The sequence below is a fragment of the Prionailurus viverrinus genome, chromosome B3 (genome assembly GCF_022837055.1).
Source record: "Prionailurus viverrinus isolate Anna chromosome B3, UM_Priviv_1.0, whole genome shotgun sequence".
Lineage (NCBI taxonomy): Eukaryota > Metazoa > Chordata > Mammalia > Carnivora > Felidae > Prionailurus > Prionailurus viverrinus.
Window position 1 is genome coordinate 77,834,881 of NC_062566.1, and position 23,167 is coordinate 77,858,047.

Sequence of the window (23,167 nt, forward strand, 5' to 3'; positions counted from 1 at the left end):
TGCCAAGTTTCAGTTTGGAGCTCATTTCTAGGTTATAAATCTGGGCATATTGGATTTTGCTACCTTAATTAGAATAGTTTACTCCTTCAATATTCATAGGTGCATCCCTAAAAGAGCCCTCCTTGAGAATAATTTAGCCATGAGTACTTTGTTATAACTAAGTGCATATTTTTAGTGATGATAGATTTGGACTATGTGGACCAAATTTGAGAATGAATGATTATAATTTTTGTTAGACTCCACACTCCAGGATGGCAAGGTTCATGTCTGTGTTGTTTATTGCTATATCTCCACTGCCTAGTGCAATACCTGGCACATAATAGAAACCCAATAAATATAAGTTGAGAAACACTTCTCAAATAGGTTTATGTAATAATCTATTAATTAAATTCTATCAATCAGAACTATGCTATCATTTCATTACTTTTGCAAGAGAACAACCCTATTGTCATGCTCTGGTAATGAAACATCATGGCGTCCTCTTATATTGTATAAAAAAAAGAAAAACAAAAAATCTCATTTAAAAACCAAAGTGCATTAAGTGTAGTTCTTAATACTCAGAATACTTGAATTTGACCAGATTGGTATCAGGGAGAAAGACAGGGTGGTAAGGAAAGAAAGAGGGAGGGAGGAAGGGAAGGATAATGATGCTCATGTCTGAGACAAATGGTACAAAAATGTACAACTAATCACCATAATTCTGTAGCTAGTCTACAACCTCTCAAACTGTAATATTTGTTGATGTATTTTATTTATGTAGACATTATAATTACTTATTTCATATAACGATAACATGTATCATGCAAATATAAAACCTAAAAATAGAACAATAGATACAGGTGAACATGCACCGCCATTAGAAATGGTAGGAATATCAGCACATTTTTTTATTCTACCATGGTTAATGGGAGAGTTTATTGACATATTTATTGTAGAAAATTGGCTTCAGAGGGGTACGTATATCTAACAAAGTTGTCGTGAAGGAAGTGAGAAAAACAATAAGAGATTTGGACTTTAGCTCATCATGATGAGGGTGGATGGATGGAACCTAAAAGACTGATTCATCTCCCCAAAGCTACAGCTAACTAACTCAGAATATGCAACTTAAAAAATCCACTGCTGTAATGTCAGAAGGCTGAAATGTAATGTTGAAATTTTCTCCCACTCTTTCATTTAAAAAAAAGTTTCACACTTCATAATTTTAAAAATAATCCTCATATATGGTCATTTATATTTTTTACTTAGCCATTAATTATAGGATTTATTGATTTTAAGCAATTAAGAAAAAACTAAAAGATGTACTATTTATAATTGGAATTTGAGAAAGATTTGTGATGAATTTACTTCTTGCTCCTATTTATGTCCACCTTGACATCCTTCCCACTGAACTTTGTCCTTCCTCCTCAGCTTTCTTCAGCTGAGACATGTTGACATTTGAAAATAAGTGTGAAGAGCATTCCTCTCTGTGTGATTTTTCTCTCTTCTTCCTCAGTCTCTTCTGCCTGTTGATGCTGAAGATCCATTCTGTGAATCACTGGATTTCTTACAAGCCATGAACAAAAATCCTCATGTTCATTAAAACTTAAGCTAATTGAATTCTTGTTCTACAACATGGGAATATAGCAAAATAACTCAAATTTGGCTAGCATTTTATAATCCATGTTTTGATGATAGTTTAAGAGGCTCTGTCCGTCCAAGTTTGGGTTAGAAAAAGAAATGAAGTATGGAAACACTGTCAGAAGCCTTTTCTGTTTACAAAAAGATCCAGGGATACCATGAGTAATGCCAGAAATCTCATGTGAAAGCCAGCTCTTGTGGGATTTTTTTTGAGCTCACCAAGTTCAGGAAATAGACAGTTCCAGAAAGCTGATTGGAGTTCAAAGATTTTTTTAAAAAATTAACTGAAGTGAATAATTGTGTTCTCTGTCCATTGGCCAACACTGCTGCTCAGATCTGTGCTCTGCTGGGGGCGTACGTCTCCCTGGGGCTAGGTAATATTGGGCACTTGATAAATACTTTCTGATTTAAACTGCCTGTGTAATGAGTGTTTTCTTCTGAATCTTCCAAAGTGAATCTCTTAGAGGTTTTGCACAGTTATTTATTTCCATGGGAAGTAAGGATGTTACCTGGAGTTTCAGGACTGCAAGTGACCTCATAAGGACCTTCATTTCATTTCATCTTTTCCAAGGATTGTTTTTCCTCCATCCCAGATAGGAGAGAATTTGTCCTCCATTAAAGATCTTTCCAGAGGGAATTCCACAGCCGCCCATTAAAATGTTTAACAACTCTCTCTGCCCTTAAAGTCTTCTTATATCTAGTGTAAATCCCTTCTGTTGTTAGGTTTAATTGTCAAATCGGGCAGAATCCATGGTCTGTAATTAAACCTCTTCTTTCTGTTTTCTATACAGTCACATTTCTCAAGCTTTTGCAGGTTTCTTTTCAAGTTAAAAAATCTTTTAGAAGTCCTTTATATCAGCTTTGTCTATACTCCATCTAACTGAAACCACTTCTGCCCTCTTTCGTAGGAGAAAATATGCTAATATTGAGACAGTACTGGTAAATCCATATATTTGAGGAGCTTTAACAAGCTCCACGGATTTCTCCATCAGGTTTTTCAACTCTCTCTTATTAACAGTTAATAAAATACTTCATGGATGGTTTGGAAGAGGAATATGGCCTGTCTGAGATGGTATGACTTACAGTGTATACCTAAAGAAAAAGGAGTTTGAAAAGGAAAAGAAAATGATATAAAAGTGGGCTAAAAAATCCTCTTCCCATTTAGGGACAGAGCTGCTGCTTCTCCCAGTGGATGTGTAATATATTATTTATGTAAGAGAGAGCATCATGCTTTTGGCTCACATTCCATTTGGAGCACATACAGTATGACAGTTTCCTTGGCTTATTGTTGTATATATGGCTATCTATTTTTAATACATTGCTTTTGTCTTTTTTTCATGCTTGCTTACATCTGTTGTTATGAAAACTGACATAAAGTTTTTAAACATAAAAGAAGTGATGGAGAAAGAGATGGTAAGAGACAAACAACATTTCAAAGGAATGCAAGATGGAGAAACAGGAGCAAAGTCTCCATGGAGAGAACCCAAAGCAGCCTCTGCAGGATAAATGGGAGGGAGGGTCAGAACATATTTCTGTAGTCACAGAGAAAAAATGGTCATGAGGCTACAGAAAGCATTTCTAAGTTAGAAGGAGCATAGTACATTTTCCACCAAAGTGTTTAGACTTTTTAAGCTGTAGTTTTCAAACCTGTGAAATGGGGATAAGGATAGCACCCACTTTGAAAGGTTGTCAGGGTTCAATGAGTAATGTATGTAAGGGGTTCATCCTTGTGCTTGGTAAATAGCTTAATACATAAGTAATACTGTCCAGAATCAGGGGCTAACAAACTATAGTCTGAAGGTCAAATCCAGCCCCCAGCCTGTTTTTTAAATAAAGTTTTATTGGAACATAGCCAGGTGCATTCATTTATATATCACCTGTGACTCTTTTTAGAGTTCAATAAGAGAGCTGAATAGTTTCAACAGTGACCATATGTCCAGCATGCCTAAACCATCTGACTCTTTGCAAAAAAATTTTACCAGTCCCTGGTATAAATAACTATTATGTCAACTCTTTTGTAATATACATTATTCTACAGACTTGAATGATTTTCCAATTCAAATTTTCTATCTGTTGTATCGCAATAATACCTGTTGAATATCGTTCTTTTGCCCAAGGTTCTAGTTTTCCTTTTGTAACAACCCAAAGTCGGCCTGTTTTCCTTGCTTTTCAATGTAGCATTAAATGGTTAATTGGTTCATTTCACCACCAGGTGGCCTCCTACGCTCTATTGTGCTTGTGGGACCCAAAGGAAAGCAGAAAATGGATCTAATGCACTTCTTTTAACTTTGGCTGTGATGCTGCTCTTATTAGCACTTCTCTGGTGACTCCACTGCTCTGAAATCGCTCTATATTTGTATTTGGCCCCGAAACATAAATTCACATTGACCTTTTTAGAAGATGAATTATAGATCAGAGTTAGAAAGAGTTAAAAAGTAAAAACAAAATAAAAATATATAAATGCATACTCACACATACATCAAAGTGATTTTTTAAAAAAAGAAGTTTGGCTATCGCTATAAGAGGTTTACCATGACTCAGTATTATTCTCATATGTGTACTGGCAGAGTTAACTAATCCTGAAGCTTCCACAGGAAAGACAAAAGCCACTGCCACTCAGATCTCCATATGTTAATTTCTCTTGAAGAGCATAGGTGGACTTCACCTCAGTGCCCCAGTTTTATTAAGTTATTTTATTTTCTAGATTCTTATTTTGAGTTTTATTTTATCTTATTTTTGAGCTTTACGAAAGACCAGTGCTTGGCGAGAAAGATTAGAAAGCTGTGTGATAAAGTGCCAGAGAAGGAGGCTGGATTCTCCTTGGGCAAAGACTCTTCTTCCCCGCAGGTTTCATTTTCTTCATCTGTTGTAAAACCAGAAGGATGGATTGGGAGCCTCTGAGGCCCGTTCCAACTTCAGTATTCTCTCATTGGTGAAAAATCAATGATTGATACAATTAGTAATTGATTTGATATGAACAATCTGGCAAAACCAGAATTTTAGGAACTCAATTTCAAACGGTAAGGAAACAAACCCATGGGTAAATATAATTTTTTGGAAAACTACCATAAAAAGTGTATAGTTTCTAAATGTCAAATTATTTTGATTCATTTCATATGGTGTTCATAAATGCATACTTTATGAGACTTCTAGACCTTTCCTTTACATTTTACTTTCGTTCAGTGGTAGATAACTATTCAGTTGGATTCTCAACAGTGTCTTAAATCTGTCATGGAAGTTTAGCTTTCTCTTTGATGTCTTATTTTCTACACATTTAAATTTTCCTACCTTTTTCTTTGGACACAATGATCAAATCCTCAGATTTCTTTACAGCAGAAAATAGATATATTCACTTATATTTCCATTGAAAATGGGTCATTTTATATGGTACAGATAACCTGTTCTTACTTTCTGCCTGAGTTGGGATACGCACATCACTGGTTTGTATTTGAATTGTCACATTGGATGTCATGGCAAATACTGCTAAAGGCATTTAGTTGTCTATGAGGAAAGGACCAGAATTGTCCCTAGGGCATTTTGGTAAAGAACAGGCTCACGTTTGAATTCAGAGTTACCCAGGGAGACATTGTGACAGGCAATCTCTCTAATTCCGAATTCCCTACTGGGACTACTTCTCTGGAGAGCTATCTGGTTAAAGGCAGATTCATACTTGCTTGGGGAAAAATTGATTACAAGGTTTTTCCCACTTTGCAAACTGCACTAATTAGTATCAAGCTCAACTAATAATATATGAAATTTGCATTACTTTCTGTTTGCATAAGCACAAACATTTCCTACTTTCTTTTTTTCTCATGTATTTTTAAATATATGTTCATATGTCACATGTTGATGTCTGATGCATATTAGGAATGAATGGTCTAATACTTCACCTTTACTTTAAAAGTAGGGAAAAGTAGAAAATTATGCTGTCCAGTCTGTTGGGGATTATTATATGCTATGAAAAAACAAAATAAAAAGAAGATTATCCTTTTTCTTAAGTAATTTATAATCCATTTGGAAAAGCAAAACCAAAAAACACAAAAGAATAGTAAAGATAACAAATATGTGTGGTACCAAAAAATAAGTGCTAGCCTTCTTAGAGCATCTTCATAGAAGAAATGATATTTGAATTGGGACTTGCTGGATGGAATGTAAATAGGTGGAATGGATATAGGGGCATTGCAGAAGAATGGGATGTGGGGGAGGAAAACCTTCAGAGGTAGGGGTTGGTTTGGTGTGACACCTAACAAGGACTTTACCAAAATCAGGAAGATACACTGGAGAGGAGTAGGAAATGAGCAACACATCATAATTGCTTTTGTCCATGTGTTCAATTAAAGTCAACAAAAGGCAAGAGACTTTTCTATTGAATGTTGAATCCTAGATTCAGTGTTTTCTTTAGTGAAGGGAAGTTATATACATAAATATACAAACTAATGGCATAAAGGAGATGAGAAAAGTTATGCAAAAGGTCATATTTTCTTAGCAGGCAACATTGGATCAAGTTTGAACAAACACTTATATATAGTGCTTTTTATGTAACAGAGCTGTTCTAAGATCTTTGCATGTATGCATGCATTCAAACCTCACAGCAAGCTTGTGAAAGAAGTATCGGTAGTATCCCCAGATGAGCAACTAAGGCACAGGGAATTGCACAGTTAGCAAGCAATGCAAACAAATTTTGCTGTCCAGTCTGTTGGGGATTATTATATGCTATGAAAAAACAAAATAAAAGGAAGATTATCCTTTTTCTTAAGTAATTTATAATCCATTTGGAAATGCAAAACCAAAAATGGGCAATCTAATTCCAGGCATATATTTTATTTTTTATTTATTTATTTATTTATTTATTTATTTATTTATTTATTTATTTATTTTTGCCAAACTCTTTGAATCTCACTGATTCACAAATTAATATATTTGGCATGGGTCCTTGTCTATTACCATGCTTATAGAACCTAGTGATCAAATGGTTATGTGTATGTAGGTTTTGAGAAGTAGTTTTACTAGGTAATATCAACATATTCCCTCCTCCTTCCATTAATGGTAGAGAAAAATAGTAACACTTTGTTGATATATTTTCTAAAAGAAGGAAACTGTATATACATAGTTAATAAATATGTATTATAATAAATATATATATAATATATGTTATATATAAATATTATTTACCTTTTCAGTGACTCCATTCCTGTGTCCTATTTTATCCTCTAATGTGAACAGCAGTTACAATACATTATTCCTAAGACATATAACAAAAACAAATGGGAAATATGCAGTCTTACCTTGCAAATGGGTAACAGATGAGAATGTCATACTACAAACATATTAAAATCAAAGACTTTGTTTTAAAATAGTACATTATACATAGAAAACTGAAATTTCATACAAACAAGATCTATTTATATCTTAAAATGTCTATGGTGGATAAGTGGTAAGTATATCATTGTCCCTGTTTTACAGATGGGATGACCAAGGAAATATGAAATAAAGTCCCTCACTATAGCAAGCCACCATAGAGCAAAGGCAGAAGTAACAGTCACAAAGAAAGTGGTGCCCAGTCCAGGGGCTCCCTATTGATAAGCTTAGAGAAAATTCAACGAAATCACAAATGTTAGGACCTATTCTTCTTGAAAAGTTATCCAGCGTTATGGCTGCCCTAAATGGCCACATTCTAGTACTTCTGCTTTTTTGTTTGTTTAGATCTCCACTTGCTAGATTTTTGCAGCCCCTATGCAAAATTTTAAGTCATCATTATCATATTCTTTCATCTGATTATTTCAGAGGAACCATTCACCGAAAACCTTCTCTCTAGCTGTGATTTCTTTCCCCTTCTGCAACATTCTCTATTTTTATTAGTTTTTATGCTTTATACTCTGTGGACTGTTACTGTTTCCCCTATCTGGAAAAACCTTTGTAATTTCCCCTATTTACTTATTACTTTCTCTCCATCCATCTGTGCATTTCTTTCATTTTGTTCTCTAAATCTTTACTCCCTCCTCTTTCTCACTTTTATCACTCTTGTGATTGGATACACATACACACACACACACACACACACACACACACACACACATTGTGTTTCTTTTTGATGGATCTGTTCCAATAAACTTCCTTGAATGTTTATGGCAGACTCCCTCACATAGCTGGAAAAATGCTGAAAAGCAAGTATCATAACCAAGGTTTGTTTATTCTTTGTAGTTTATGCTAAGAAATTTTCACCTGTACCTTAGAGCTTCTTTAAATTATGAGCCATCATTCTTCTGAATAACTATGACTTTCAGTGAGAGCCTATCTGCCCTTTTAGCCTCAACTTCATGCTACTAAAAATTTGTGGAGGTTTGGAAGATGAAATTATACCAAATGAATCTGGCCATAGAAGCTGCAAGGGTGGAGTTCTTAAGTGTGTTTTGACCACCCAGAAGTCACTTTATTTTTTTGTTTGTTTGTTGTGTGTGTGTTTAATTTATTTATTTAAATTAAATTCAATGAATATACAGTGTAGTATTGGTTTCAGGAGTAGAACCCAGTGATTCATCCCTTACTGAAGACCCCACTAAAAGGGAGAATTACAGGCCAATATCCCTGATGAACCTGGTTCCAGTCACTTTGAATGGCATTCTTGACCTTATTGACTTTGTACCCCCAGGGCCTACTAATTTCTTCACCACTCTGGAAGATATCTAAAGATGTGTTTTCAAGAATAACAGCATAGCCTAGCAAATTAAGCTAAATTCCTTCTGAAAGTTCTGTTCTGGATTTTAGAGATATCTTAACGACCTTGGGCAAGTCACTTAGCTTCTGTGTATCAGCTTCTAATCTGTAAGACAGAAGTGATATCACTTACTTTCCCCATGGGCTTGCCATAGGAGAACAAAAAAGAAAACAATCCATTGAAATGACAAACTTTCTGATGCTGAAGCAACAAACAGTGCTTAAAGCTTAAAGCCTGAAGCCTCTAGTTTATTTCCTTAAGAGCTCTCTGTAGTAAATATGGACATGTACCCCAAAGAAACCAATCAAAGAGGCTACAACAGAAAGATTTTTAAGTCTATAGCAGACTGGCGTTGGAACTGGAAATTGGACCCAGCCTCTTGCATCGTGGTCAAATATTATTGCTATGAGAAAACTGAATTCCCAAAAGGTGTCCTTAAATATTGAAAAGGTTTCTGTCACCTTCCTCTTTTCCCTGATAATTTTTTTTTTAATTTTTTTTTCAACGTTTATTTATTTTTGGGACAGAGAGAGACAGAGCATGAACGGGGGAGGGGCAGAGAGAGAGGGAGACACAGCATCGGAAACAGGCTCCAGGCTCTGAGCCATCAGCCCCAGAGCCCGACGCGGGGCTCGAACTCACGGACTGCGAGATCGTGACCTGGCTGAAGTTGGACGCTTAACCGGCTGCGCCACCCAAGCGCCCCTCTGATACTTTTTATAGAAGCTTTTCTTATGTTAACCATTCCTGGCCATGGGAAACAATTAACTTTGTTCACAGTTTCTGTCTAAAAATTGAGAGTAATACTTCTATATTGGAAGTTCTGATCAAGTAAGTTTTTCACTGAGCATGATGTTCATTTTATTATTATTATTATTATTATTATTATTATTATTATTGAGAGAGACAGAGACATTGTGAGCAGGGGAGGGGCAGAAAGAGAGGGAGAGAGAGAATCCCAAACAGGCTCCGCACCATCAGCACAGAGCCTGATGTGGGGCTCGAAGTCACGAACTGTGAAATCATGACCTGAGCTAAAACCAAGAGTCGGATGTTTAACCAACTGAGCCATCCAGGTGTGCCTAATGTTCAAAGATAAATGGAGGCAATCACATGCTTCTCATTTCTGTGTACTAATACTATACCTGACATATATTTCAACAGATGATATGGGCTCCCTTGGCCTTTTTGGGGGGAGAAATTCAAATGAATAAAATGTTTTCCAACTACCTTCTACATCTAACCCATAATGCTAAAAGTTACAGTGGATAAAGGGTGATCAACACATGATCCATGATGTTACACACTCCACTGTTGGAATTTATAATGTAATTCTGTAACTACATTCATCCTCATCTGCTGTGAAGGTACTAGAGTACCGTCAAAAAAGTGGCCTAAGGCATCAAATATTTTACAGTTCAGGGATTTGGGTGGTCACCAAGAAAAACTCCGTGGCATTTGGGTCTGTTAAAATTATAGATGTAAAAAGTCATAAGTGCTCTAAAAAGAAAAAGCCTCGATGTGAATACATAAAGGTGCGATGGCATTTCCATTGTGTTTTGAGAGCAGTAACTCTTGAAATGTTTTGATTGGCTTTGTCTTAAAACGTACACACATGGTGAGTTGTGGATATGTTTCTCGGAGCTAGTGGCCATAGTCCCTGGGGAACGCCCATTTGCACTAACCTTGACAAGATAGTTTTTTATAATGGCAATATGGGGGAAAGTGCTTTCAGCCTTCATTTGGGCCACTGATTCTCATGGATTTCCAAAGTCACCATGTTCTGAAGCAATATCTTTTTGATAAACTACTACGGCTACAGTATTCTACCTCTCATTTTTATTGTCATCCTCAAAGAGAAAGCAAGGCATTCTCTTTGAAGAAGCATTATCAACAGCATTAACATGAGAAATATATAGTCTCTTCCTTATGAAATTAATTTGGCATTATTTTTGAGGTGCGCAATATCTTGGCAACTGCTTTGGTTTAAAACTCTGTGATTTGGGAAAAGCACGTTTCAGAATGTTTAATTCAGCAATACAAAAGGCACTAATGAAATATGCATGTATGAATTTTATATCATATTAGTTCCCTCTTTCTTGAAATCTGAATAAAAGCCAAACATCTGGATTACGTTTGAAAAGCCTGAATTTCCAATTTTCAGAGAGATTCAATCTATTTTGACATTGCACACTTAGCCTTAACATTTACAGTGTGCTATTAACATTACTTGCAATTGTAAAAAAAAAAAAAAAGTCCAGATTTAAACAAACTCGGTGCCTCCTAATACTAAAAATATATCTATATTTGAAATGGCTGCCGCTGCACAACCATATACGTCCATGGTGTTTAGGCTTCATCAGCATTTCTATTATAAATACTTGCATTGAACAGGCCTATAATTCAGCTATAGAGATATGGGGGTAAGCTTTGATATATAAATTCTCCTATGGTTATATATTAAAACAACAAACAGCATTTCATGTGTCATTTCATTTGAGAAACTATCCATTGACTCAATGTTTTCTAAAGATCTCAAATATTCAAGGTACTCCATGATTGGTCAAACAAAGTATAGTCCTCATCCTTTGAGAGTTTATTCTTCAAATATAAGACAAACAATAAGATTGCTGTTTTTTTAAATAGATATTTGAGTATATTTTGACAGCTAGACTAAAGGCAAGTATATATTTATGGTCCTAATTCAGGGAAGTTAAGTGTGGATATCAGCGCTTTATCTCATTTCATTATCATAGTTTACTTAAGACATAGCTGGTCAATCAAGCTTTAAGGGGTAAGGTAAGAAGTTCTATGTCTACACAAGAGATTAAAGAAGACAGAAGAAGGTGACCTTGTGTTTGAAGTTTGCATAATAGTAAGCCTTCAGTGGACTGTGCTTTACTACATTCAAATTTTTACTGGATTTCTAGCATATAGTAGATTTCTAGCATGTCTCATTCTTCTGTGACATGTGGAGAACAGCTCAAGTCAGATGTCCCTTTTCTCTTCTTATTTTGCCTTATTAAAAAAATCCATTAAATTTTACAGTAGTTCCCAATTAAGCAAAAATAGATGTATTTCAAGGCATTTGTTTAGGTTAGAAGATGGAAAGCAAAAGAAATAATACTTTTAAATTGGAAACTTTTTAAAAGGAGAAAACTGAGTTTCATTACATTAATTGCTGCTCCTCATGTCTTTTTTCTTCCTACATTGCGTACTCTAACAGATATTACATAATTGCATAACTATTCTTACTATGTGCTGACATGACATTACGACAGCCCTGATATGGTGCATCATAATGAAACCGTAATTAGAACAGTCATGATGTATTATGGCAATGATCCACATCGTCACTGAAGTGCATTGGAATGCACAGAAAACCCATTGAGATGTGCAGATTTTCAACATAATATAGCACAACCATGAAGTTTCATAGCATGGAGGAGAAATTGCCATTATGCCCACATTGCTGGCAGCAAGAGTATATAATGCATTTCTTCAATATGTTAGAGAAAGTTCTGCATTGATGGAAGAAAATTTTTGAGACTGGTATTTGTGAAGTTTTTGTCTTAAAAAAAATCTGCAAGAAAGACCTTGTTGAAATATGGACCTAACTGCATATATTCTATAGAAGTTTCCTATAAAATATTTAGGTTTCGTTTAATACCTCAAATTCAATGATTGAAGTATTTTTCCTGAAATAGGACAGATTGAGGATGATTTGAGGATTTTCATTTAATCTTGTCTTTTCTTCTCATTTTTCGTGCCCTATCTTGAGCTTAGAATGTATGGCTTACGTTTTATGTGGTTGTAGCTTTGCTCCCTTATTGTTCTCCTGGGTTTCTCTACATGAGAATCTTATATGTGAGTCTTGTTCAGTAAATGATGGCTTCTTCTTAACTTGGTGTGTTTTGATCTTGGCATTCTTTCTATACATAATAATATGATTGTTACGGCTTATTTGGCAGATGTGAGCCCAAAGAAACTCAACTTTTTAAAGTAGAGAACTTTCAATTTTATTTTCTAGGTCAATCCTCATTTAATGCCCTATTGTCTCATAAAATTTCCCAACCAGATAGACTTCTGGTCTCTGTTTGAATATCTGTGGTAAGTGGAAACTCACGGTTGCCCAGGCTTCATTTCTACTTACTCTTTAGCCTCTGAGCCCATTCCTGATCTCTGAGATGAGATGAAAGAAATGAATATTTTCTATTGAAAGCCCTCTAAATTTTCCAAGTCTGCTAACATGTCCTTCCCGCTCTTCTGTCATCTTCAATTCTTCCTTACTCCTTGGCTGAATATCTTCAGCTCCTTCAACAGCCTGCTCCTTGGAGAAGTGTTGAATATTCTGCCTTCCTTGAATGTTCTCCTTTGGACATTTTATACATTGTCTAAGTCTCCCTTGGAAAATGGAACCCAACCAGAACCAGGACTGCAGGTTTGGGCTTAGTAAATCATAGTCGAGCTGATTTGTTACTTTTCTTATTTATAACCCTGTGATTGTTTCAGTCCAGCTCCAAATCATATTTCCTTTTTTATATTTACCTTCCACTATCCGTTGACTCATTGAACCTAATGACAATGAAGCCTATTAACTGCTATTGTGTGTACAGTTTTTGTATTTTTTTTTATCAGGGAGAGATTATTAACTCAGATTTGACATTGATCTTATCTCCTACTTAGATTTAATCTACTATGCCAGTATATTGTGTTCCCTTTAGAGTATAGTATCGTCATAAATAGACACTGTGAAGCAGTTGCCTATGCATTCAGATCCAACTCAAAGATATAGTTTGGCCTGTAGGTGTTAAAAACTTTTAATTCAACATATAAAAGTTAGGAGATTTCACATAAAAATATATATTTCTATCTGCTCTTAAATACATATACCTGTCCTTGGGGCGCCTGGGTGGCGCAGTCGGTTAAGCGTCCGACTTCAGCCAGGTCACGATCTCGCGGTCCGTGAGTTCGAGCCCCGCATCAAGCTCTGGGCTGATGGCTCAGAGCCTGGAGCCTGTTTCTGACTCTGTGTCTCCCTCTCTCTCTGCCCCTCCCCTGTTCATGCTCTGTCTCTCTCTGTCCCAAAAATAAATAAAAAACGTTGAAAAAAAATTAAAAAAAAATACATATACCTGTCCATATAGAAGCCATATTGAAGCCATATTCTCACATGTGAACAGTTGGCAAAGCTGACTAGTGGCTACCCCTTTTAGAGGAAACTTGTATTCTCCTATCCTCCACAATCCACACTACTTCTTCCTATTGCCCCTTCACTGGGATCAAATGTTAGTAATCATCACATTTTTGCAGTGTTTTTCCTTTAGTAGAGAAAACACTTCTCTTTTTCCAAGACACTGGCAGTAGTTAGAATATGAAAGAAAATGACTTAGCTCCGTTCAACTACTTTAGTTAGTTGCCAGTTAGTAGGCTATTGGAGCTGGCCAGTACTGGCTCAAGAGAGCTGATTGTTAAATATTCAGGAGTTTTGCTAGCAGTAGCAACTCTTGGTAGTTTGAAATCTGCCATGGTGGGAGTATATACACCAGGGAAATCAGCAAGCACCATAAATCAGGGCTTCCCCCACACCCCCAGAGAGCTGGGTTACTAGTATACCACCACCTGTAGGTATTTGAATTTCTGATCTCTGACATAAGATATTTATTATTATTTATTGGTCACTGAGATTAGTGTAATCAGCCAATCAAATCAACATGCCATACATGTATTTTACTCATATGTGTCATTAATAAAAAAATATTGAATAAGATGACCAAAAAACAACCTGTGGTATAACCTATCCATTAAACAGTGATCATTGCATATGGTTGTTCAACAGGTTCTCAGGAAAACTCCTTGTACTTCTGTGCTTCTAAATGATTGCATCCTTCTTCTCCCTTTATGCTTATGAAAATCTAATAGAAGCACATACACCTGATACAGGAATTCACATCCTTGCTGTAGGGATTTAAGTCATTAGATTTTGGGTGTATGTTCTTAGCAATCTAATTATGTTTAAAATCTGGTTAGTAGTGTAGTAAATAACTGGTATTGCTACAAAATTGCATTGAGAAGGTAATAGGATTGAATTTCTACACAAGTTGACAGTCAATTAAAATTTCCATATATCCAATGAGTTAGCCAGTTCTTGGCCGGGGAGCTAGAACAAATGCCTTCCTCCTAAGCCGATCACTTCAAAACAGGCAAAATTTTATAATACAGTCAAATCAAGACTCAATGCCTCAACTAAAATGTGAGTTTGGCTTATCAAATACAGGTCAAAAGCAAGAGATAGACTAGAGAGCACCCACGATATTTCTTCCTTAAATTCCTCTATTTTTTATTGTCACTGGAGGAAAAATAACACATTAAAACCTCCTTACTGAATTACTGTCCTAAACCAATAGATCCATGGGGCTTGTTCAGCTAAAAACCACAACAGACTTTGTAATGCAGTGATGTAATCTTGGCTTTGTGTCATTTATATTCAACCTAAAAAAAACAATTTTCTTGAATAGACAGGCTGACAACAATATTGTTCGGTGTGGGTTTTTATTTGGATTCTTTCCAAATGGTTCACATGCCTTCACAGTAACACATCATGCTTGCTTACGTTTTTTGCCTGAATTCCAAAGTTTGCCCCTTTTACTAGCTTTCTATTTTTCTTTTAAGGTCTCAGTTATGTTTGTAAAACTAACCAGCTCCACCACAAAATTAGGATGTATCTTGCAGAGTGCATTCATTTTACTTTTTGCATATTTTTCCTGAGGTCATGTCAAGGTTAGTTTGAATTCCATCCTACATTAAGACTTCTTTCACAGCTATTTAGCTCGGCAGCCTACTCCCCGCTGGGGTCTGCCCCTTGGGCACGTCAAAGCTTCAGACCTGACAAATCACACACAGATGAAGCTGTACAGTTTTTTAAACAGTTTCATCAGTAACTTTTCTTTATCTTTTTCACTATCCTCCTTCATATTGAGATTTTTTTTCCCTCTGAATTACCATTTAAGGAATCTTAAATTCTATGTGGAACAGTTTGTTTTCCATCAGAATTACAAACTGGCAATATCATTTATTTTCTAGTAAATCATACTAATAGCCTCCTAGTCACCAAGACTACAGACTGAAAGATGTGTAGACCGTTTCTGACTAGTATAAGTGTAATTCCACTATTAAAATCTATTTGTAGCAGGAAGCTTAGTTTTAGATCGGTGGTTACATCTACCCGAATCAGGAAAAAAAAAAAGTCAACCATAAAAATGCATCGAGTTTATGACATATTATGGGTTGAGCCTGGAAATGTTTCTCAAATGGTTAGTAATATGCCCTTATCAGTATTTTAGCAAACTGTAAAACTAATGGTGCAACTCCATTTCCTGTTTAATTGATGAAGTTAAAATGCTTGGTTGCTAATGAGTGTATTAGCAAACAATGTCCCCTCTACAGGCTTAAGTAGATCAGGATTTTTTTTTTAAAGCAGCTTACAGTCCTTATTTTTATATAATGAAAAAAGTTGGCTGCCACAGAATTGCTAGATCAACTGAAGAAATGGTGTAATTATTGTTGTGTAGTCACTTTGGCAATGTCAAACGGCCAGATTATAGTTTTCTAGTTCTCACACTAGAAAATAGTTATTTTCTTTTACAAACCATAGGCTTTTCATTACATTTTCATTCAGGACAAACAATACCTGAAGATCTTAACTGCAGACTAAGCAGAAAACTTAGAAGTGCGAAGAAAAAATAATATCTGAATGATTCTCCTCTCCTCAGTCCTCTTTTACAGTTAGCTCAGTATAAAAGTACCCAGCAAAGGGGTCTGTAAAGGTTGCTTGGTTGAAACTAATTAAAGACAGGTCTAAATAGAAAAAGAAAAGAAAAAGGGATCAAAGGAATTACATTAGGTGTCAGGACGCTGTTTGGGGAGATTTATTTAGAATTTTGTAATTCTATTACAGGAAAAAGCTAAATTCTAAAAATGCCCATTTTTGCCCTAATTCCATATTTGCGTTATTTTTGCAATAAGATACGTGTCAACAGGCAAACATCTTGAAGAAATCATTTCGGCGTTGGCGCATTAACACATTATGGTGAAAAGAGAGGCTTGTGCTTTTCACGCAGCGCATTTCAGTCTTCAATTAATGTGAAAGCACTACAATGCCTATGCAACTTCTCTTGCCTAGTGGTGCACCATTTATCATTGCAGTTTTACATTGACCTTGACACCCACTTCATTAGAATAAAGATTGTCTACCATTTAGGTTACATTGTTCCTCTGCACAGAGACCCCATGCAAATTTCTGTTCAGATAGAAGAGCTGCGAGGCTGTCAGAGGTCATCTGCATTAAATGATTGCAGCTATTTTCCAACTGCTTCTTTTCATTCTACTCAATTCAGGCTAGGAGGATCAATCAAGTCCTCTGCCTGAAACAGTGGGACTGCTGGGAATATAACTGTTTTTGGTAGTAGTAGATATGCCCTAAACAGTATTAAATATTTAATATAAACTCATTAAAGGCCATGCAAAGGCTTCAGAAAGATATCAGATTTATAGAGAAATGTAAGGGACTAGAGAACCTTTAAAAGATAAATAGAAGGAGAATCAATTTTATAATTTTAGAGAGTAAGATTACAATAGTTCTTAAACTTAGTAAATCTTTTCAATGGAGACTTTTTTCTCACCCTTGACATGGGCAGGGAAGGGAGAAGACAGGCAGGCTTGGTGTTCTTAGGCAGTATTTTACAGGAAATCAGAATGAAAAGTTTTCAGTTCTTGGTGTTTTTAGTTTTGTTCTATAACAATGAATACCGTTCTGGGTATTTATTTTCAAAGGCTTAGGTATTTGTTATGTAAAAGAAATGATTGGAGAAATAAGTTGCCAGGTTTCCTACTTAAGTTTTCTGAGTGATATAATTGGAATTAAATTATTAATGGAAGATACTTTAAAAAAGATTGTTTTATGATCTTCTATTAGGGAATTTGCAATTCATTTTAATATTTGTAGTTTGATTTATATTAAAGATAATGCAATCTATGTCCAATTAACAATACATGGCCAATGTAATGTGATTTCCAGATCATGCAAATGGAATAAGCTAGAAGAGGGGGTAAAACTCAATTCTTAACCTCAGATGTAATTTGCTGTGCGAGTTCTGGCAATTTTAAATGACATTGCACTTTTTAATTTTTCCAAAGGCTCAGCAGCAAATTTATCCCAATCAAGAAAGCCTATTATTAATTTACAAGGACAATTGTAGGAGTCTTTATAATTTCTCTGTGCAATTATTCGCCATAAATTGCTAATGGTAAAATACAAAGAGTTTGTAAGAAATAACGACTCTTATTTGTCGTGGGCTCGAGCCGCCTTCTTCATTCTCGAACATCTTCCCAAAGTGTTGGTGAAATTGGCTCAATGTGAAACATCACATGCGTCATGAGATGCTGGACACTGGTGTTCTGGAAAAGGGGGCAACACCAGAGGTGCTGCAGAGACGACACTGGCCTCTAGCAGATTCCAGCATGCGGGGGCATGTACAGCTGAGCTGTGGACCCTGGACTTTCATATAAAAAGACTCTTTGTTCACCACTGAATGGCATTAGGCATGGACTTGCTGAGGGGCCACCATGAAGTCTCACATGAGGAGGGCAAACACTAGCCAGAAAACACAATGCGGGAGTCATAGACAGACACATCTCTGCATTTTTGTGCAAAAATGCCTATTTTCCACATATAGTTTTGCTGGTAGTTTGGTGTTTTGGTGTGTTCCTACCATAGGCTTTCTTGTTAAAAGACTAAAATACATTCCCCCCCCCCCACTGTATTTTCTCTATCTGTTGTGTGTTTACAGGAAAGGAGATTATGCTGGATATACAGGTGTTTGTGGTATTACTTGGCACTTGGAAAGATATTCAAATTTGTTATTCTAATGACTAGATCATTTTCCTTGCTTAAAGTTTAACTCTTCCTAATATAAAGTCACATCAAGCCCAGTTAAAATATGGTATAGGATGTAAATACTTAAACCCCGAAGACACAGAATCAGACAGCCCTGTTCTAATAATCAAGAAAATTCTTTGGTTTAATTCTTGTGCTTCTCGTAGCCAAAACTTCACTCTCTGCTCAGCAATGTCTGGTCTCTTTTCAGCATAACCAACAGAAGCACCATACAAAAGTCTTACAATGGATGTCTTAATCTCTCTGTGTGCTTTTAGAGCATTATTTTGAATTCCATCATGCTGCCTTTTTTCTTTCCTCTTCTGAAGTTTTATTACAACAGCAGAATTCCCAGGGAGCTTTGGGGGCAAGGTTCACATAATATAGCCCTGAAGTTTTGCTTAGGTGGAATCCATCCCCCAATCCTGGCCATCTTTTGATGATCTTTCTATTTCAAAAAGATTCACTGGGTAGAATCTTATAGCATTAGCTGTATGTAGTTTATTTTCTATTTTTTTATTTACTAGACAGTGAGTATCTACAACCCTTTCATGATGCTTTCTTTCTCTGACCTCACCGTGACAAGGCATCTTGTTCTTTAACATTGAGGGAGGCAGAAAAATGCTGGAGTTTCTCAATGTGTGCCTTCTATACCAGTTTCAAAATGGCTTATTCTTCTGGTTTCCATGGTGACAATTAACACTGTTTCAAGGCATTGTTCCAGTCTCCATTTAGGCAGAATTTTTGGTGTGATTTTTAACAAAAAAAAAAAAAAAGATTTTAGGAGGGAAAAGAGCCTTTAGCATAACTGTCAAAAAAGTTGTCTCAATCAAGTCTTTATGCATTTCTAATTATATTTACTTCAGAAATCCCTATTTTTACTGGCTTTGTTTTATAATTCAATTTTAGCGTTTGTACTTTTAAAAAGAAAGGACTGAGTGAGAATTTCTGAAAACTTCCTTAATTTTTAGTGGCAACAGCAAGCTAACATTGGTGGTTATTTTTAACTCCGTTTTTAAAGTTTTCTTCGTATACCTTCTGTACACCTAGGAGTGGCATTTAGGATAGAAGTGGCCTGCGTTTTTAATTTAGATCATTCACGTATCTATTAGGAGGCTTCATTAGTCAAAATTGAATTGGCCAAGCAAATACACTTAATAATGTAAATATGCCCTTTCAATAGAGTATATTTTATTTTTGACTAGACAGAGAGGCCCACAGCAGGTGCTGTGGGGAAATTAAATACTGGATGCTTATTTACCTTAGCACTCAAGAAAAGCCATCTGACTTTAACTTCGTTAATCTCATTTTTGGCTATTGAAGAGTAGTCTCTATCATAATATCCCAGGCTATAAGACACAATGGGGCAGCCTCTGCTCACTTACTGCTGTGGGTGAAATGAATATGAAGATTAAATTATCTTCTCACCACAGGATAAAGTAGCCCTACTCGATAGGATGACTGATAGAGCAGGCCGTTGATTCTCCCTGTCTGATGCTTCTGAAAAGATGTTGGAGAGAGAAGAGCAAAATGTCCTGAGCATCAACAAAAACAACGTTTGCATTATTATATATGTATACTGCTTGAGGTCTGAAATCATATCAGATTCAACCTTCAGAGTGCCTCAAAAATAAGAACAAATATTTTTGCCTTAAATTACATGACATTCTAGTATCTTTCAGGTACATACCAACACACCTAATAATTGGCTGGATTATCTTAGCTTTTATAGTTTGAAGGCATTGTCCATCAATCACATCTTTAATCAAGCTCTTTATACAGTAGGTTACGTGGGGACAAGACCAGGGAGAGTACATAAAGACAAGTTTTTTTAATGTAATAACCGTTTATTAGAGGTTGCTGTGACTACTTGTACCACATTTCATAGAGAAAATTATTTTATTATGTCTAAAATTAAATTAATTGCTTTTTATATTTTTATTATTATAAGACTATTATTTTTATGGGCCAAATCTAAACTGTTCTCTTTCTTGACTGATCTGCTATGTGGGAGCCATTAAAAGTTGGGATAAAGAGAGGGGATGAGATTGTCACAAGCGACAGTGATAACTGGTTGAGGCTGCTCCCAGGTGGCACAGCCGGAGGACTCCCTCTGTCAGGGCACGTGGCAAAAGCAAAAGATTTGAATAGGACTCGTCTGCCTGCCCGAAATGCTGGTTTCCCCAATATTATGTCAAAGAAGTCTTACCAAATTAATTATGTAAATCTTTGTCGGCAGCATCATCTTTAGATGGGAATCTGATTACATAAAGCAGATTGCCCTCTCCTCAATCATCACTCTGATAAATAAAACACTATCTGGGTTTCTGGAATACTTGTTGAGTGTTTGGTCCAGAAAACTCAAGTGGCCAGTGTGTTTTTTAAGTATTGGAGTAACATGATCCTGGTAATTGCCTGCCATTAGAAAATGCAATCAGAATCTCCCACCTATCACAGGTCAAATTCTGGAAGAGTTCTCAAACAACCCTTGATTTTTTTCGTTATGCATATTCATGTAATTTTGGATACTTTGACACCCTGATCAACATTCATTAATACTATGAAATGCTTTAAATCACCTCATTTAAAACATTTTGTTCTGTGATCCACAAATGACTAACATTTGGAGAAGTTTACATAATACAAATGATGTGCATGCTTAGCGTAAATGAAAGATTAAAATAAGAAACTAAAAGTATGCAAACATATGCACGTAAATGCTGAGGATCTATTACCCAAAACAAGGATTTCACACCTTCTTTTCCTTTAAGCTGCTTCCAATCGTATTTTAGTTTGGGATCATATACAATATCATGGTTTAAAGGTGAATAACATGCTTGGGCAGGTTTTGAACTTGCTGATTTGCTGATTTGCCCAGACAAAAGCTTTTCTTATTAGATCTGTTAAGGTGCTCCTCTTAGCTTGGTTAGAGCAATGGAGCAGTACTACCAAGAACCTTAGTGCCCCAACTTTTATGGCTCAAAGAAAAAAAATGGGGATTGCCATTATACTTTGACAATGTGCTGAAGTTGTAAAATATGTGTAGTATTTTAACTAGAATCTAGTTTTCAACTCAGAGGTGTTTTTTGTGTGTAGTACCTTTTAAAAATATAGCCACAGTCATTTATATCTATTCATAATACAAGACTTTCTAACTATGAAGTTATCCAAATAGAGTTATTTGAAGAGAGTCACTATAGTAACTGCCATATTAAATGGCACTTACATTATCTCTAGCAAAACATCTAGCAAAACATCTAGAGACTCACTTGGCAGTTTGTTACAATACAATGTATATTGGGGGAGAGGGGACTGTAATCAATTGTGATGTTTGGGACATTTTACAATAATCAATAAAGAAACATAGATTTGTAACCATTTCGAAGCTCTGGTTTGCTTTTTTCTCTATATAAGTACTTCTTCTTCAAGCCCATGCAATTTTTAAGTAAAAGAAAATGGGGAAAAAAGGGTTAACTGAGAACTCTGGAGACTTACAGAATAAGGAGGAAGTTTACACAATCTTTAGGGAACATTTTATTTGTACCACCCTGTACCACTAGTCCTTTGTGGGGCAGACATGAGAGATGGGCAGCGCTCTGGAGCGAATGTTGACCCAAATTAACTGTAACAGTAAATTTTCCTAGACCAGGGATTTTCCTACTTGGAATATTCTAAATTAAAGACCCAATGTGTGTGTAAACTTTACTTTAATGTGACATAAATTTTAGTCAACTAAATGGAATACCTTGGATGTTTATGTATGTGTGAGTAATATATACTTTAACTATTTTCAGCAGTATTGCTCAACGACTCAAGGTACTTAGGTTTAGCCTTCCCATAAATTTTATTGGAAACAAAAACTTTTAACCCTCATGGGCGTCACTAACTCTGTGCTCAAAGATTTGCAGAGAACACCTGTCTCCCTAATGATAGCTTTCCTTCTCTCTTCTCGTTTTAGAGATACAGTGTGGAAATGTCCATCAGGGACCTGAAAAAGACGGAGCTGCTTAGTAAGGTTGAAGCTTTGAAGAAAGGTGGCGTTTTACTACCAAATGATCTCCTTGAAAAAGTGGATTCAATTAATGAAAAATGGGAACTGCTTGGGGTATTTGCATTTTTATTACTGTTTGTAGGTTATGTGTACATTTTTTGTGTAGTGAAGTACTCTATCTGTCTAATTTCTAATTTGAAGCACAAATATCTCTCTCTTTCAATTCACTACCTACATTTCAAACAAGCTATTTATGCTATTATGAGGAAAAAACACTGCTTTTCCTTTTCTGTGGGATTTTTTTTACACTGAGCTTGTCTCCTCTCAGATTTTAATAATTTTGGTTCTTTAATACATACAAAAGTAAGTAAAATATGCCATGTATTATGGGTATGCACCAAGTGAACTATAATACAGTATATCTGATATACACTGACTGTCATGCTTGAATGAATGTTAATAGAATTTACTCTGAAGGTACATGTTAGAGACATCCACTGTGTAACTATTTACTGTACCCTTCAGATGAAAAGGGGAGTTGTCACTACAGCTTTCAAGTGACACTAAAGCCACCAAAACAAAGATGCAAATCTGACCCAAATCTGAATTGCAGAATGAAATCGGCCTCTGTTTTGTGCCTCAATTTCCAGCTCACTTTTAACAAAAGCCAAAAAAAAAAAGTTTCATGTAATTCATTTCACGCAATGATGGGCTGGGTCTCAGCCAAAGCCTGAGATGCAAGAATCTGGCAAAAAGGCAATATAGAGATTCTGTTACCCAGAGACCTGGATGGCACTGTGCATGAGACAGTACTGTCCTTTTGTTGGAAGACAGCTGAGAGAGAGAGAGGTTAGACTGTATTTTTTCATCAACTTCTCTCCTAAATTGCCTTCACTTCAAATCAAGGGTA

At 35.8% G+C, this 23,167-nt stretch overlaps 1 protein-coding gene across 7 annotated transcripts in view; it reads left to right on the forward strand.

Annotated features, from left to right (window-relative positions):
* The window catches only part of AKAP6 (A-kinase anchoring protein 6), a 496,497-nt gene that overhangs the window by 379,687 nt on the left and 93,643 nt on the right, over positions 1-23,167 (forward strand). For all 7 annotated transcript variants that reach the window (XM_047864358.1, XM_047864356.1, XM_047864354.1 and 4 more), the window contains one exon: positions 22,225-22,371. In XM_047864358.1, coding sequence (XP_047720314.1) covers positions 22,225-22,371 — 147 coding nt within the window. The remainder of the gene's footprint in view (positions 1-22,224; positions 22,372-23,167) is intronic.